Source organism: Schistocerca serialis, chromosome 5 (assembly GCF_023864345.2).
Source record: "Schistocerca serialis cubense isolate TAMUIC-IGC-003099 chromosome 5, iqSchSeri2.2, whole genome shotgun sequence".
NCBI classification, from domain to species: domain Eukaryota; kingdom Metazoa; phylum Arthropoda; class Insecta; order Orthoptera; family Acrididae; genus Schistocerca; species Schistocerca serialis.
The window spans coordinates 218,617,394-218,632,270 of NC_064642.1; the positions used below are offsets into that span (position 1 = coordinate 218,617,394).

The 14,877-nt window shown below is 39.3% G+C and overlaps 1 protein-coding gene across 1 annotated transcript in view; it reads left to right on the forward strand.

Moving 5' to 3' along the window:
• Positions 1 to 14,877, forward strand: part of LOC126481664 (uncharacterized) — a 190,132-nt gene that overhangs the window by 54,545 nt on the left and 120,710 nt on the right. Inside the window, exons 5-6 of the mRNA XM_050105592.1 lie at positions 10,461 to 10,604; positions 12,764 to 12,868. Of these exons, the coding sequence (XP_049961549.1) occupies positions 10,461 to 10,604; positions 12,764 to 12,868 (249 nt within the window). The remainder of the gene's footprint in view (positions 1 to 10,460; positions 10,605 to 12,763; positions 12,869 to 14,877) is intronic.

Here is a 14,877-nt window from a genome sequence, read left to right on the forward strand (position 1 = left end):
TATTCAGATAGTGAAGGGAGACGAAAATTTAAGTGTCATGGGTGACTGGAATTCGTCAGTAGGAAAAGGGAGAGAAGGAAACATAGTAGCTGAATATGGATTGGGGGGAAGAAATGGAAGAGGAAGCTGCCTTGTAGAATTTTGCACAGAACATAACTTAATCATAGCTAACACTTGGTTCAAGAATCATAAAAGAAGGCTGTATACCTGGAAGAATCCTGGAGATACTAAAAGGTATCAGATAGATTATATAATGGTAAGACAGAGATTTAGGAACCAGGTTTTAAATTGTAAGACATTTCCTGGGGCAGATGTGGATTCTGACCACAATCTATTGGTTATGAACTGCAGATTGAAACTGAAGAAATTGCAAAAAGGTGGGAATTTAAGGAGATGGGACCTGGATAAACTGAAAGAACCAGAGGTTGTAGAGAGTTTCAGGGAGAGCATAAGGGAACAATTGACAGGAATGGGGGAAAGAAATACAGTAGAAGAAGAATGGGTAGCTCTGAGGGATGAAGTAGTGAAGGCAGCAGAGGATCAAGTAAGTAAAAAGACGAGGGCTAATAGAAATCCTTGGGTAACAGAAGAAATATTGAATTTAATTGATGAAAGGAGAAAATTTAAAAATGCAGTAAATGAAGCAGGCAAAAAGGAATACAAACGTCTCAAAAATGAGGTTGACAGGAAGTGCAAAATGGCTAAGCAGGGATGGCTAGAGGACAAATGTAAGGATGTAGAGGCTTGTCTCACTAGGGGTAAGATAGATACTGCCTACAGGAAAATTAAAGAGACCTTTGGAGAGAAGAGAACCACTTGTATGAATATCAAGAGCTCAGATGGCATCCCAGTTATAAGCAAAGAAGGGAAGGCAGAAAGGTGGAAGGAGTATATAGAGGGTTTATACAAGGGCGATGTACTTGAGGACAATATTATGGAAATGGAAGAGGATGTAGATGAAGACGAAATGGGAGATAAGATACTGCGTGAAGAGTTTGACAGAGCACTGAAAGACCTGAGTCGAAACAAGGCCCCGGGAATAGACAGCATTCCATTAGAACTACGGATGGCCTTGGGAGAGCCAGTCCTGACAAAACTCTACCATCTGGTGAGCAAGATGTATGAGACAGGCGAAATACCCTCAGACTTCAAGAAGAATATAATAATTCCAATCCCAAAGAAAGCAGGTGTTGACAGATGTGAAAATTACCGAACTATCAGTTTAATAAGTCACAGCTGCAAAATACTAACGTAAATTTTTTACAGACGAATGGAAAAACTGGTAGACGCGGACCTCGGGGAAGATCAGTTTGGATTCCGTAGAAATGTTGGAACATGTGAGGCAATACTAACCTTACGACTTATCTTAGAAGAAAGATTAAGAAAAGGCAAACCTACGTTTCTAGCATTTGTAGACTTAGAGAAAGCTTTTGACAATGTTAACTGGAATACTCTCTTTCAAATTCTGAAGGTGGCAGTGGTAAAATACAGGCAGCGAAAGGCTATTTACAATTTGTGCAGAAACCAGATGGCAGTTATACGAGTCGAGGGGCATGAAAGGGAAGCAGTGGTTGGGAAAGGAGTGAGGCAGGGTTGTAGCCTGTCCCCAATGTTATTCAATCTGTATATTGAGCGAGCAGTAAAGGAAACAAAAGAAAAATTCGGAGTAGGTATTAAAATTCATGGAGAAGTAGTAAAAACTTTGAGGTTCGCCGATGACATTGTAATTCTGTCAGAGACAGCAAAGGACTTGGAAGAGCAGTTGAACTGAATGGACAGTGTCTTGAAAGGAGGATATAAGATGAACATCAACAAAAGCAAAACGAGCATAGTGGAATGTAGTCGAATTAAGTCGGGTGATGCTGAGGGAATTAGATTATGAAATGAGACACTTAAAGTAGTAAAGGAGTTGTGCTATTTAGGGAGTATAATAACTGATGATGGTCGAAGTAGAGAGGAAATAAAATGTAGACTGGCAATGGCAAGGAAATCGTTTCTGAAGAAGAGAAATTTGTTAACATCGAGTATAGATTTAAGTGTCAGGAAGTCGTTTCTGAAAGTATTTGTATGGAGTGTAGCCATGTATGGAAGTGAAACATGGAGGATAAGTAGTTTGGACAAGAAGAGAATAGAAGCTTTCGAAATGTGGTGCTACAGAAGAATGCTGAAGATAAGGTGGGTAGATCACGTAACTAATGAGGAGGTATTGAATAGGATTGGGGAGAAGAGAAGTTTGTGGCACAACTTGACTGGAAGAAGGGATCGGTTGGTAGGACATGTTTTGAGGCATCAAGGGATCACAAATTTAGCATTGGAGGGCAGCGTGGAGGGTAAAAATCGTAGAGGGAGACCAAGAGATGAATACACTAAGCAGACCAAGAGATGAATACACTAAGCAGATTCAGAAGGATGTAGGTTGCAGTAGGTACTGGGAGATGAAGAAGCTTGCACAAGATAGAGTAGCATGGAGAGCTGCATCAAACCAGTCTCAGGACTGAAGACCACAACAACAACAACATGAAAAGTGCTAGGGTACACCATCCACTTCAAAAACATAGAGACAGCTGAGCAAATGATTCATCATAATTGATAATCATAATGCCAGAATGATGACTTTGTGTACAGGCTGAACATCAGCCACTGTTCTGTTATTGCAATAGTTCGAGAATCTCTAAACTATTGCTAAGTTTGTGCTTGTTTGGTACCATTAAATTGCCAGACAGACACAAAGAAGTATATTTAGAAATGTCAAAATCACATTAAGGCATTCTGAAGAGGAAAGAGAAGACTCCATGGATTCGTCATTGTGAAGCACAGAGTAAATGGCAGAGCAGAGCTTGGTGTGGAGAAATCCATCTTTACTTGTAGCAAAAAAGTTCGAGCCAAGTTTTGCAGGATGTTTAATGACACTATTTTGGGACGTGGAAGTTCCAGTGATGATTCATTACACTCCTAGAGCTGAATAGCGGCAGCTACAGTGAGTTACTGTGACATTTTAAACCCATAAACAAAGCAAAGAGGAGAAGGAAATTTCAAAAAGTATGACGCTGTTTAAAGAAAATTCTCACCACCATACAAGTGAAAAAACAAATGGTACATTCAAAATCTTGCATTTTAGAGTTACTGAAATTTTCACCTTACAATTTTGACCTAGTTCTAAGTAACTTTTACACTTTTTATTCAGTGAAGGAGCATTTCTGTCATTACTCATTTTCACTGATGATGAGGTTGTGGAGACATACAAAGTTTGTCAAGAGATGGTCCAAGTGCATAAAGTTGAGGAGATTATGTGGAAAAATGATGTTACAGGCACTGTTGTTTCCCCAATGAAAAGTTTCTCTTTTAAAAAAACTCCTTTACTTTTTGACTTGCTTTCATCTTTAGTCTCAGAGATGTAAATTCTGGCTAACAATATTGTGGGTATTAAATTGATTTTAGCTCTCCAGTACATAGCTGCATTGACTTATGAAAGCAGTAAATTTACATTAATGCTGTAATTGAAATTTTAGATAAAATTGAATCTGAGAGTAGTATTAATTAATTAATTAATTAACCAAAAAAACTGATCATTTGTCAAGTGAAAAGTGAGATTACATTTTAACATTGTTGTTATTATTATTATTATTTTTAAGACAGTAAAGTATGAAATTAGTGTGTATGTACAGCTATTTTTCCTTCCGTCTTCCTTTTAAGCTCTTTCTCTCTATTATTTTTGCCATCACTTTTATGTATCATAATTTTGCAAAGCCTTTTATGAAAACTTGACATTGTTTACAAAAAACTTGCTCTTAATTTTGATGTAGTCCCATTTTAGGTTAATGTACATTAGCTAATGTTTCTCTACTGAACTGGTAGCATTCCTGAAGTGTGATTCTGGAGGTTAGCAAAATAATCTATTGATCTTGGGACGTTTCCTCACCACAGACGTCTTTACAAGATTTGACACAATGTGTGTTCCCACATCAAAAAAGTGTGGTTGTTTTTACTTCAGATTTCTCAGTTCTCGGATTGCCAAAGTGTCCTCTGTCATGACGTGCACTGTCCTGATGAACTATGATTTCTTTCCTTTGGAATTGTGGCTTCATTTGTGTAGTGTCCACCAGTTTCTTTTTATGCAATTGCAGAAGACAAGCAGCAAGATGGATTCAATTTGCATCTGAGAAATACAGACCAAACACATTCCAGCAGATGAAATGGACTTCATAATTTATTGTGCATGCTCAGTGGATTCCGTCCACTGCTTTGATTGCCATTTACCTTTCCAGTAAGCACCAGTATTGTTACATTACCTTTTATCAGTGCATTCAGTGGGTAGTAATTAGATAGTAATTAGCATATTCTTGACATTTGGTTGCTGGCTCAGTTGCTTTCTAAGGTTCCTGTCAGGTGTCTTGACTGCACTTGCATTGGCATTGATTGATGCCTTAGCTCATTGAGATGTTTGTTCTTGTTTTGAATCACTAAGTATTAACCAAAAACAATTCAACAAATTACCAGTCTCCATAATTTGACCTCTTGATTTTTACTGTAGGTACTATTATCAAAACAACTGGAGGTGTTTTGTCTAAGTAAAGCGAAAACCGGGATAGAGGGTAGCATCACTTCGACAAATACGAAATATAGGGTGAGGCATCCATTTAGTGTAGGTGTTTTGTTTGATATGCCAAGAATATTGGTAATTGCATAATAGTTATAAAGCAATGTGTAGGACTATATAGACATAGAGATGCAGAATGAAATGCATTTGTCTCACTGTCAAGAGAGCTATGCATAAAACCTTCAGTGATCACTGTAGCAGAATATTGACAAATGGTCTTTCACAAAACTCAAAGAAATTCTGGTCAAACAATGGAAAATCCAGGATGGAATGTAACAATACGAGAGAAGGAAAGTTGCCACTCACCATATAGTGGAGATGCTGAGCTGCGATAGGCAAAATAAAAAGATTCGCACAAACATAGCTTTCGGCCATTAAGGCCTGACGGCTGTGTAGTGCTGGAATGGGAACAGGGAGGGGGCTGGATGGGTGAGGAGAGTGACTAATGAAGGTTGAGGCCAGGAGGGTTACTGGAAAGTAGGATGTCTTGCAGGGAAAGTTTCCACCTGCGCAATTCAGAAAAGCTGGTGTTGGTGGGAAGGATCCATATGGCACAGGCTGTGACGCACTCACTGAAATGAAGGATATCATGTTTGGCAGCATGTTCAGCAAAAGGGTCGTCCACTTGTTTCTTGGTCACAGTTTGTCGGTGGCCGTTCATGCGGACAGACAGCTTGTTGTTTGTCATGCCTACATAGAATGCAGCACAGTGGTTGCAACTTAGCTTGTAGATACATGACTGTTTTCACAGGTAGCCCTGCCTTTGATGTGATAGGTAAGATTAGTGACTGGACTGGAGTAGGTGGTGGTAGGAGGATGTGTGGGACAGGTCTTGCATCTGAACTGAATTACATTCTCCGCCAGGGTTTCGATTACGTCTTGTAGTGCCCTGAAATGAGAAATGTCCTACCCACTATCCTTCCTATCCCTCCTACCGTGGTATTCTGCCGTCCACCGAACCTACACAATATACACGTCCATCCTTACACAAACCCTGCTCCCAATCCCTTACCTCATGGTTCATAGTTTATTGGTAGAATACTGGGGAAGCAAAGTCAGTCTAGAAAGGAGATTGCTTATGAATCACTTGTGTGATCCATTCTAGAATATTGCTGAAATGTGCTGGACATGCACCAAATCGGGCTAACAGGTGATATTGAATGTATACAGAGAAGAGCAGCATGAATTGTCACAGGTTTGTTTGATCTGTGAGAGAGAAGAAACTGAACTGGAAGATTCTTGAAGATAGGTCTAAACTAACCCAAGAAACTTTCTTAACAAAGTTTCAAGAACTGGCTTTAAATGATGACTCTAGGAATATACTACAACCCCCTTTGTATTGCTCATAAAGTGATGTCAAGGACTAAAGTAGAACAATTACAGCATGCACAAGGCATTCAGACAGTCACTCTTCCTGTTCTCCATATGTGAATGGGATGGGAAGAGACCCTAATAACTGGTACAATGGGGCTTATCCTCTGCCATGCACTTATGATGGTCTGCAGAGTATAGATGTAGAAATCTACTTTCACTTGGAGAAATAGACACAATGGGATCATAAAATAATAGCTGCATTTCTTTGTAACAGTATTAACCACTGAGAAGCAGGTATGAAATTAGATTTTTCAAATGGAAGTGTGCAGTTTTCTTCTTCTTCTTTTTCTTCTTCTCCTTCTCTCTCTCTCTTTTTTTTTTTTTTTGATACCGTATTTACTCGAATCCAAGCCGCACCTGAAAAATGAGACTCGAAATAAAGGAAAAAAAAAATTTCCCGAATCTAAGCTGCACCTGAAATTTGAGACTCGAAATTCAAGGGGAGAGAAAAGTTTTAGGCCGCACATCGAAATTGAAACAAAGTTGGTCCATTGTAATATGAGACACAATTTAGGTCGAATGAATGACGATACAGCTACAGTAGTTTGGTTCGAGTCGTAAGCCTAGCAGTTAAGCTTTACCAGGTAGCCATTGCTATGCGTCAGGCGCTCCATCAGTATTTATACGGGTACCCTTCCTTTTTCACGTGCTTCGTCTGGTTTGAATCGATTGCTTATTTTGCTTTGATCTGATAAGTGCCGTTTTCTTTGTTATAGGTGTTTACGCCACTGTAAGCTGAAAATGCATTACTGTACTGTGTCGTGCACTGTTTGTCGCATTCTGATAGTGCGTGTTTACGGCCTGTCACTGATCACGGCATGGCTTGCTTTTGTGCGCTCTACCGCCGCTTACAATTAAAAAAAAAAAAAAAAAAAAAAAAAAAAAAAAAAAAAAAAAAAAAAAAAAAAAAAAGAAGAGAGAGAGAGAGAGAGGAATCGTCTCATTAGCGAAACAATGGCAAGAGACTGCTATTTCTTGTTACTTACACTGCTGCTTTCTTTGATAATGATCAACAAGAACCAAATAATAGACTGTGTATGATAGAACATGTTCTGAACGAGAGTTAGGCGAAAATTTTTCTCCGTTTGAAAATCTTTGCGGCCGCTTCTTTAGTACATCAAATTCTGCACAGAAATTAGTCATCTTAGATTTAAAAATCTATTCAGTTGCCGTGCTTCATTTCTGACTGTATCTTTATTAGGCATAAAGATAATACGAATATAAACATGACACGATACGTATATTCTTCCGTGTTTGCTGTTGTCTCGCTCTAGTTTCGTAGTTTATGAGGCAGACAGGATTTAAATGAGATAGCAGCAAACACGAAAGAATACATGGCAAAATGTTTATATTCGTATTATTCTTATGGTGAAGAGAATAGTGCATGTGATTCACATTGCATCAGGTTCCTATTAGCAACCATCTCTTCTCACAGGTAGGAAAAAATTCAGAACGTAGAGTTGGCCATATTGACAAACATCCCAAACAGTCTTGCGAGTCGTATGTTCGTAGTACTTTGAAATTCTGCTACATTCGAAGATGAACAATACGGAATTTGTATTTACTTTGTTGGATAATGTATGAAAATGGTGGAAACTCGGGACGGAGAAAAAAAGCTCGTCTTCCACCTTTTTTAAAATTTATTTATTGACGCAGAGGTTTTGGCGCCAGTATTTATCTTTGTGTCTACAAAGCATGCTACATATAGTCGACGGCAGAAGTTAGTTGTGGCGGCACCTACTAACATTTTTCAGAACTTCCGCTTGCTTTGCACTCGATTCTAAGCCGCAAGCGGTTTTTTGCATTACAAAGACAGGAAAAAAAGTGCGGCTTAGATTCGAGTAAATATGGTAATAATTCTGGATGAGTTCTGCAACAGTATACTGGGACACACAGTGTCAATGTCCTGCTGCTGTCTTTCATCAGATGACCACCTCTCCCATTTGCTTTCCGCCTCCTACCCTCCTACAGCAGAATCGGATATAACTGGAAGGAGTGAACAAGTTGAAAATTCTGACCTGCTCACTAGTTAATGAGCTCTGTTGACCAGCTTTGCTTTGGATGTATTTTTGTTGGTAGTAAACCACCAAAGACAAAGTATTTTATGATGAACTGTTATCCCACTTAATCCATTTGAAAAACACACATAGTGTGACTGCTGTAAATGAATCTACTTCATATGTCTAGTTGGCAGCTGACTAGTGTGAATATACGAGGTGGACTAGTGTAAAGGAATTAAGTTTTATTGACATATTCATCATCTCTGCAACAGCGCAGGAGCTTTTCATTTATGTTGTTTAGAAAAGAACTGTTGAGTCACTGAATATAAAGATAGCTGAAAATGAGACCCAACAAATGGGCACAACATTTCATTAGTCTGTTATTAACCTTTCAGAACTAGAAGAATCATTTTGTTCTCATTTGAATTACACGCACTGAAATGAAATGAATGGATGGTGAGAGATGAATACAATGAAGATATAATATTATGAAAAGGAAAGTTGCCACTCACCATACAGTGGAGATGCCGAGTCACAGATAGGCACTACAAAAAGACTGTCACACAGTAAAAGCTTTTGGCCAGTAAGGCCTTTGTCAAAATACACACACACACACACACACACACACACACACACACACACAAGACTGCAGTCTCAGGTGGGGGTAAGGAGGAGGCTGGGGTGGGGAGGGATAGTGGGGTAGGGGTGGTGGACAGTGCAGTGCTCCTGGGGAGCACGCAGGGACAAGGTGGAGAGAGGGTGTAGTGCAGCTATGTGCAGTCGGGAGGTTAGCTGGGGGCAGGGGAGAGATGGGGAGGGGGGGGGCAGGGGGCAGGGGTAGCGGAAAAGAAGTAAAAAGACTCGGTGCGATGGTGGAATGAGAGCTGTGTAGTGCTGGAATGGGAACAGGGAAGGAGCTGGATGGGTAAGGACAATGGCTAATGAATGTTGAAGCCATGAGGGTTACAGGAACGTAGGATATATTCCAGGGAAAGTTCCCATTTGCACAGTGCAGAAAAGGTGTTGGTGGGAAGGATCCATATGGCACAGGCTGTGAAACAGTCATTGAGATGAAGGATGTCATGTTTGGCAGCGTGCTCAGCAGCAGGGTGGTCCACTTGTTTCTTGGCCACAGTTTGTCGGTGGCCATTCATGCAAACAGACAGCTTGTTGGTTGTCATGCCCACATAGAATGCAGCACAGTGGTTGCAGCTTAGCTTGTAGATCGCATGACTGGTTTCACAGGTAGCCCTGCCTTTGATGGAATAGGTGATGTGTGTAACCGGACTTGAGTAGGTGGTTGTGGGAGGATATATGGGACATGTCTTGCATCTGGGTCTAAGATATACATATGTGTCTTTTTGCTCACAGTTATGCAAGTAATACTGGTAACATACCATCTAAAAAAGTAATAAGTCTTATTTAGACCAAACGTGTTTCAATTTATTTCAAAGCATCTGCAGTGGTTGGATTTATTTAACTTTATACCGGATTCCTAATGTTCTTCCACACATAGTAAGAAGCCAAAAATCTGACCTCTGAAGATGCTTTAAAATGAAGTGTAGTACATATGGTTCAAACAAGACTTTTTTTTACAGTTGCAAAATGTGGTACATAACATGCATTACAATGAAGATAAAATGCCATGAAATGACAGTAGCAAAAGATCTTCATAAATTTGAATTGGGAGAATCTAATTTGTTTGAAATACATTCCTTGTGTCAAGGTAAGCCATAGTCTTCAAGACTCAATTCTTCCAGGTGCGCTATTCTTACAAAACCCATGGGAGTACTTGTGATTGGTTAGGGATTCATAGGTGGAAACACCAGTGACAATGTAAGTTTGAACGATACCTGTGGGGCCGGCCGGGGTGGCCGAGTGGTTCTAGGCGCTACAGTCCGGAACCGCGCGACCGCTACAGTCGCAGGTTCGAATCCTGCCTCGGGCATGGATGTGTGTGATGTCCTTAGGTTAGTTAGGTTTAAGTAGTTCCAAGTTCTAGGGGACTGATGACCTCAGATGTTAAGTCCCACAGTGCTCAGAGCCATTTGAACCATTTGATACCTGTGGGCATGCTTACATAACCTAAAGGTTAGGGCGATTGCTCGTGATAACTAGGAAATCTAGGTTCAAGCTCTGGTTTGGCACAAATTTTCATTAGTAAGACATATTCAAAGTATTTTTCCAGTTATCTAGTAATTTTCCTAATGCTGTTATTAGCCATGCATAAGGACCGATAGTGGTGAAATCAGTCTCCAGCAGATTTAATCTTACAATTCTAAGATTTATTTTGTTCTTACTTTGAATTATCAATGAACATCTCAATGTACCTTTCCTAGTGTGCTTACATTTTGGCATACATTTCACTTTTACCCTTTAGATTTTAAGGTGATCTTTTACTTTTTATAACTCAGACTTACGTGTTTGGTAGCTTTAATTTGGAACAAACAGCAATATATGCTCCTAACTACATGTAAACTCTTCTGTAGACACTTGTAGGGGGCTTTACGGATGCAGATGTCAATGAAGAAGGTGTCAAGAATGCTGTAGAGTTTGCTCTCACTGAAATTGACAAGTCATCAAATTCAGCCTACAAGCAAGCACTAGTTCAGATTCTGAGTGCCCAGAAACAGGTGAGAATACGTAGTTATGTTATTTCTCCACAATAACATGTTTATCAAACATTTGACAGTTGTTAGTTGTTTTGTGAGTTTGAAGGCAATGAATTCTCAAAGCTGAGGTTCAAATTTTAACTGGCATGTATATGTCACACATCCAGCTTTTATGTCAGAAGAGAACCTAGTAGCATTTAGTATAATGTATTTTAATTGTTGCATCATTCAGTGTAGTATAAACACTGGCAGTATATATTTTTACATTACATCATCTCATGTAGGGCAAGCCTCCAAAGTCCATCACAGCTGGAAAAACTGTGTAACATGCTGATTGTTATTATTATCACCACCATCACCACCGCCAGTACCACCATATTTATCTGACTATGATAACTTTGCAGTCTCAGAGTTCACTTTTTTTACATCCACGTAAATAAAATTACATCAGAAATATAAAGGATACATGGGACATTAGATATTATGGTTAATAAATCCTTAAATATTTACTATAGCTAAAGTTGACAGGAAATTGCTTTATACCACATGATAGGCTGTTTTAGTAATCTCTTCCAACAGTAACTGGACTGTGACCCGTTGTCATTTCATTATTCAGTACCAAACAATCATCATCTCTGGTTCATATATTGTAATGGTGAATGTCTCTACTCATCATGATATTTTCTATATTTATGTGCATATGACTGTGAGTGTTTTAATAAAATACAAAATACAAAATATATTTAATAAAATACTCTCTAAAGGGCTGACATCAGCTTAGATTGACAGTCATTCTTATCAATTTATTCTAGAGCTTGAAGTGCCAAAGAAACTAGTTTAGCCATGTGTATTTAAATACAAAGATATGTAAACAGGTAGAATATGGTGCTGTGGTCAGCAATGCCTATATAAGACAACAAGTGTCTGGCAAAGTTGTTAGATTGGTTACTTCTGCTACAATGGCAGGTTATCAAGATTTAAGTGAGTTTTAATGTGGTGTTATAGTTGACGCGTGAGCTACGGAACACAGCAAATCTGAGGTAGTGATGAAGTGGGGATTTTCCTCGTACCGTGAATATCAGGAATCCAGTAAAACATCAAATCTCCGACATCGCTGCAGCCAGAAAAATATCCTCCAAGAATGGGCCCCATGACGACTGAAGAGAATCATTCATTGTGACAGTAGTGCAACCCTTCTGCAAATTACTGCAGATTTCAATGCTGCGTCATCAACAAGTGTCAACGTGTAAATCATTCAATGAAACATCATCGATATGGGCTTTCGGAGCCGAAGGTCCACTCGTGTAACCTTGATGACTGCACAACACAAAGCTTTACAGCTCGCCTGGGCCTGTCAACACTGACATTGGACTGTTGACTGGACACATGTTGCCTGGTCACATGAGTCTTGTTTCAAGCTGTATCGAGTGAATGGACGTGTATGGGTATCAAGACAACCTCATGAATCCATGGATCCTACGTGTCACAAGAGGACTATTCAAGCTGGTGGAGGCTCTGTAATGGTGTGGAGCATGTGCAGTTGGAGTGATGTGGGACCCCTGATAAGTCTAGATAAGACTCTGACACGTGACATACGTGTGCATCCTGTCTGATCACCTGCATCTGTTCATGTCCATTGTGCATTGTGATGGACTTGGACAATATGAAACTCCATCAGGAACACTCTTCTGAGTTTAAACACTTCCGCTGGTCACCAAACTCCCCAGACATGAACATTATTGAGTGTATCTGGGATGGATTGCAACATGTTGTTCAGAAGAGATCTCCACCACCTCGTACTCATACAGATTTATGGACAGCTGTGCAGGATTCATGGTGTCAGTTTCCTGAATCACTACTTCAGACATTAGTTGAGTCAATGCCACATTGTGTTGTGGCACTTCCTCATTCTCCCAGGGGTCCTGCACAATATTAGGCAAGTGTACCAGTTTTTTTGGCTCTTCAATGTGCATTACAAATGCTACACCCCCAAATCTCAATTCCACATTGTATATGTGAGCAGATGAATCCATGGAATATTTTTTTGTAGTATAGAAGTAGTTACTGCAATTGTGAGAAGTTGTAATTGATGCTAACTTTTAAATATAAATTGAAAGATCTGGAGCAGTGCTTTGTACGTCGCACTTTAATCAGTTTTACTAATAAGTAACTTGCTTCAGGTGGTCGCTGGAACCTTGTACTATCTGCAGTTTGAAGTTGGTGATAGTAACTGTGATAAAAGAAGCAGCGAAGCTGCTACAGAATGCAGTCTGAAGGACGGATCGGTGAGTTTTGCAACAATAAAACAGATTGAAAGGAAGTATCAGGGAAATCTTCACAAAGGTGTTCTCTTTTTGTTTTGCATTTGTCGTCCAGTAAGGCCAGTGGAATATAATACAAGGGAAGATCGGAAAGTAAGGCACAATAAGTTTATTACCAAAAGATTCAATAGGGAGCAAAACAAAAGAAAAAAAAATCACAAATGAACTTGAATCTTTTACCTACTTTTCTACATAGTCACCAAGTTCTCAGCACATTTCTCCCAACGTGGTACCAGTTTCAGTATGCCCTTTTTGTAGAAGTCCATTTAGTTGGGCTATTGCCATCTGTGGTCTGCTGATGCCACTTCCACATCCGTCACAAAGCATAGGGAAGCCAGGAATTTCTTCATGGAACCAAACAAATGAAAGACCAACAGTGCAGGATTTGGAATGTATGCTGTATGCTGGAACACTTCCCACCCAAATTTGGTGATTTTTCTCATGAACAGATTCAGCAACATGGGGATGAGCATTGTCATGAAGAAGTTTGACACTGTCAGCATTAATGTTGTGATTTGTCATGAAGGGCATGATGCAACTTAACCAAAGTTTTAATGTAGGCTGTAGCATTGACAGTGGTCCCATGTTGAGCATAGTCCACCAATGACACACAATGCTTATCCCGGAACACTGTCACAAACACGTTCCTAGCAGATTGAGTCACTTTGAATGTTTTTCATATTGGGGAGCCAGCATGTTTCCACTCTGTAAAGGCCTGCTTGGTTTCAGATGTGTAGTGGTACAGCCACAACTCATCACTAGTAATGATTTGAGAAAGTCATGCCCTTCTGTAGGGTAATGTGTAAAGTCATCTAAGCTTGTCATCATTTGCTGCCCCTTGTGGTTGTCTGTCAGGGTCTTAGGCACCCAATTTCAATGTGTCATGAACAGTACCTTACACATCACCATAGGAAATGTTGAACCGCTGTGATTAGGTTGACGTTTGCAGGTGACAGTCATTCAAGATTGCTGCCTCAATGGCCCCAACATTGTATGGGGCTACAGCTGTTACAGACATACTGAAATGTGGCAAATCACTAAGGTTCACATGACCCCCTTGGAAGAATAGAAACCACAAGGAGACATTGCTATGCCACATATAGCTGTCCCCATAAGTGCCACGTGTGTCTCTGTGAATTTCACTTGGTTTATGCACTTTAGCCCACAAATATCAAACTACACTTTGCTGCTCTTCACAATTTGACAACGGTAATATGTGCGTCATGTTTGTTTCATAGCTCAGGCTTCTGTTGCTAGAACTGCAAATGAAAACAAAATACTCTCTGTAGTTTAAACATCAAACTACATTGCCATGAAATTTCAAAATTCTAGCTGCAATACAAGTAGAGAAAAAAATTATTGTGCATTACTTTCCCATCCTTTCTTGTGCCAGTTTATATTAGCATGCAAAATTCCACTGTGATGTTATTGTAATCAAATAACCTTGCATTAAGGGGAATTAGTATGTTAGAGCTTACAATCAGTTAATTGAATGTGCAATGTACACTGAGATCCAATGGAAACAATTTTAAGGAACACAACATTTCATTATTATCTATTTGGGTACATGAAGTTTCATACTCATTACTTAACAACTTATTAGCTTACTTGAACACATTTTGTGACAGGTGTCCGTGCCTTTGCACATTTTTTGAGAATGTATAAACTGGAATATCTGACATAGTAATGTGTAAATATTGTACTTACATCATATTTTAAAATGTTACTTGCAATTAACTGTGGAGTAAATTTTTTTCTCAAGTTTCTCATACACACTTCACAATAAAAATAAATTAAAAGTGGAGAAATTAATAAGAAAAATAACAGAATAAAATGAAACATAAAACATAATTTCAGAAAAATAAAGAAAGAAGTCATCTCTCTTCATAGGAAACAAGTCTGATAGTTGTTATACTGTTTTATAAAATTACTTGTCAATTGCCCAGCATTGCCTGGTTACTAATTTACCCCAA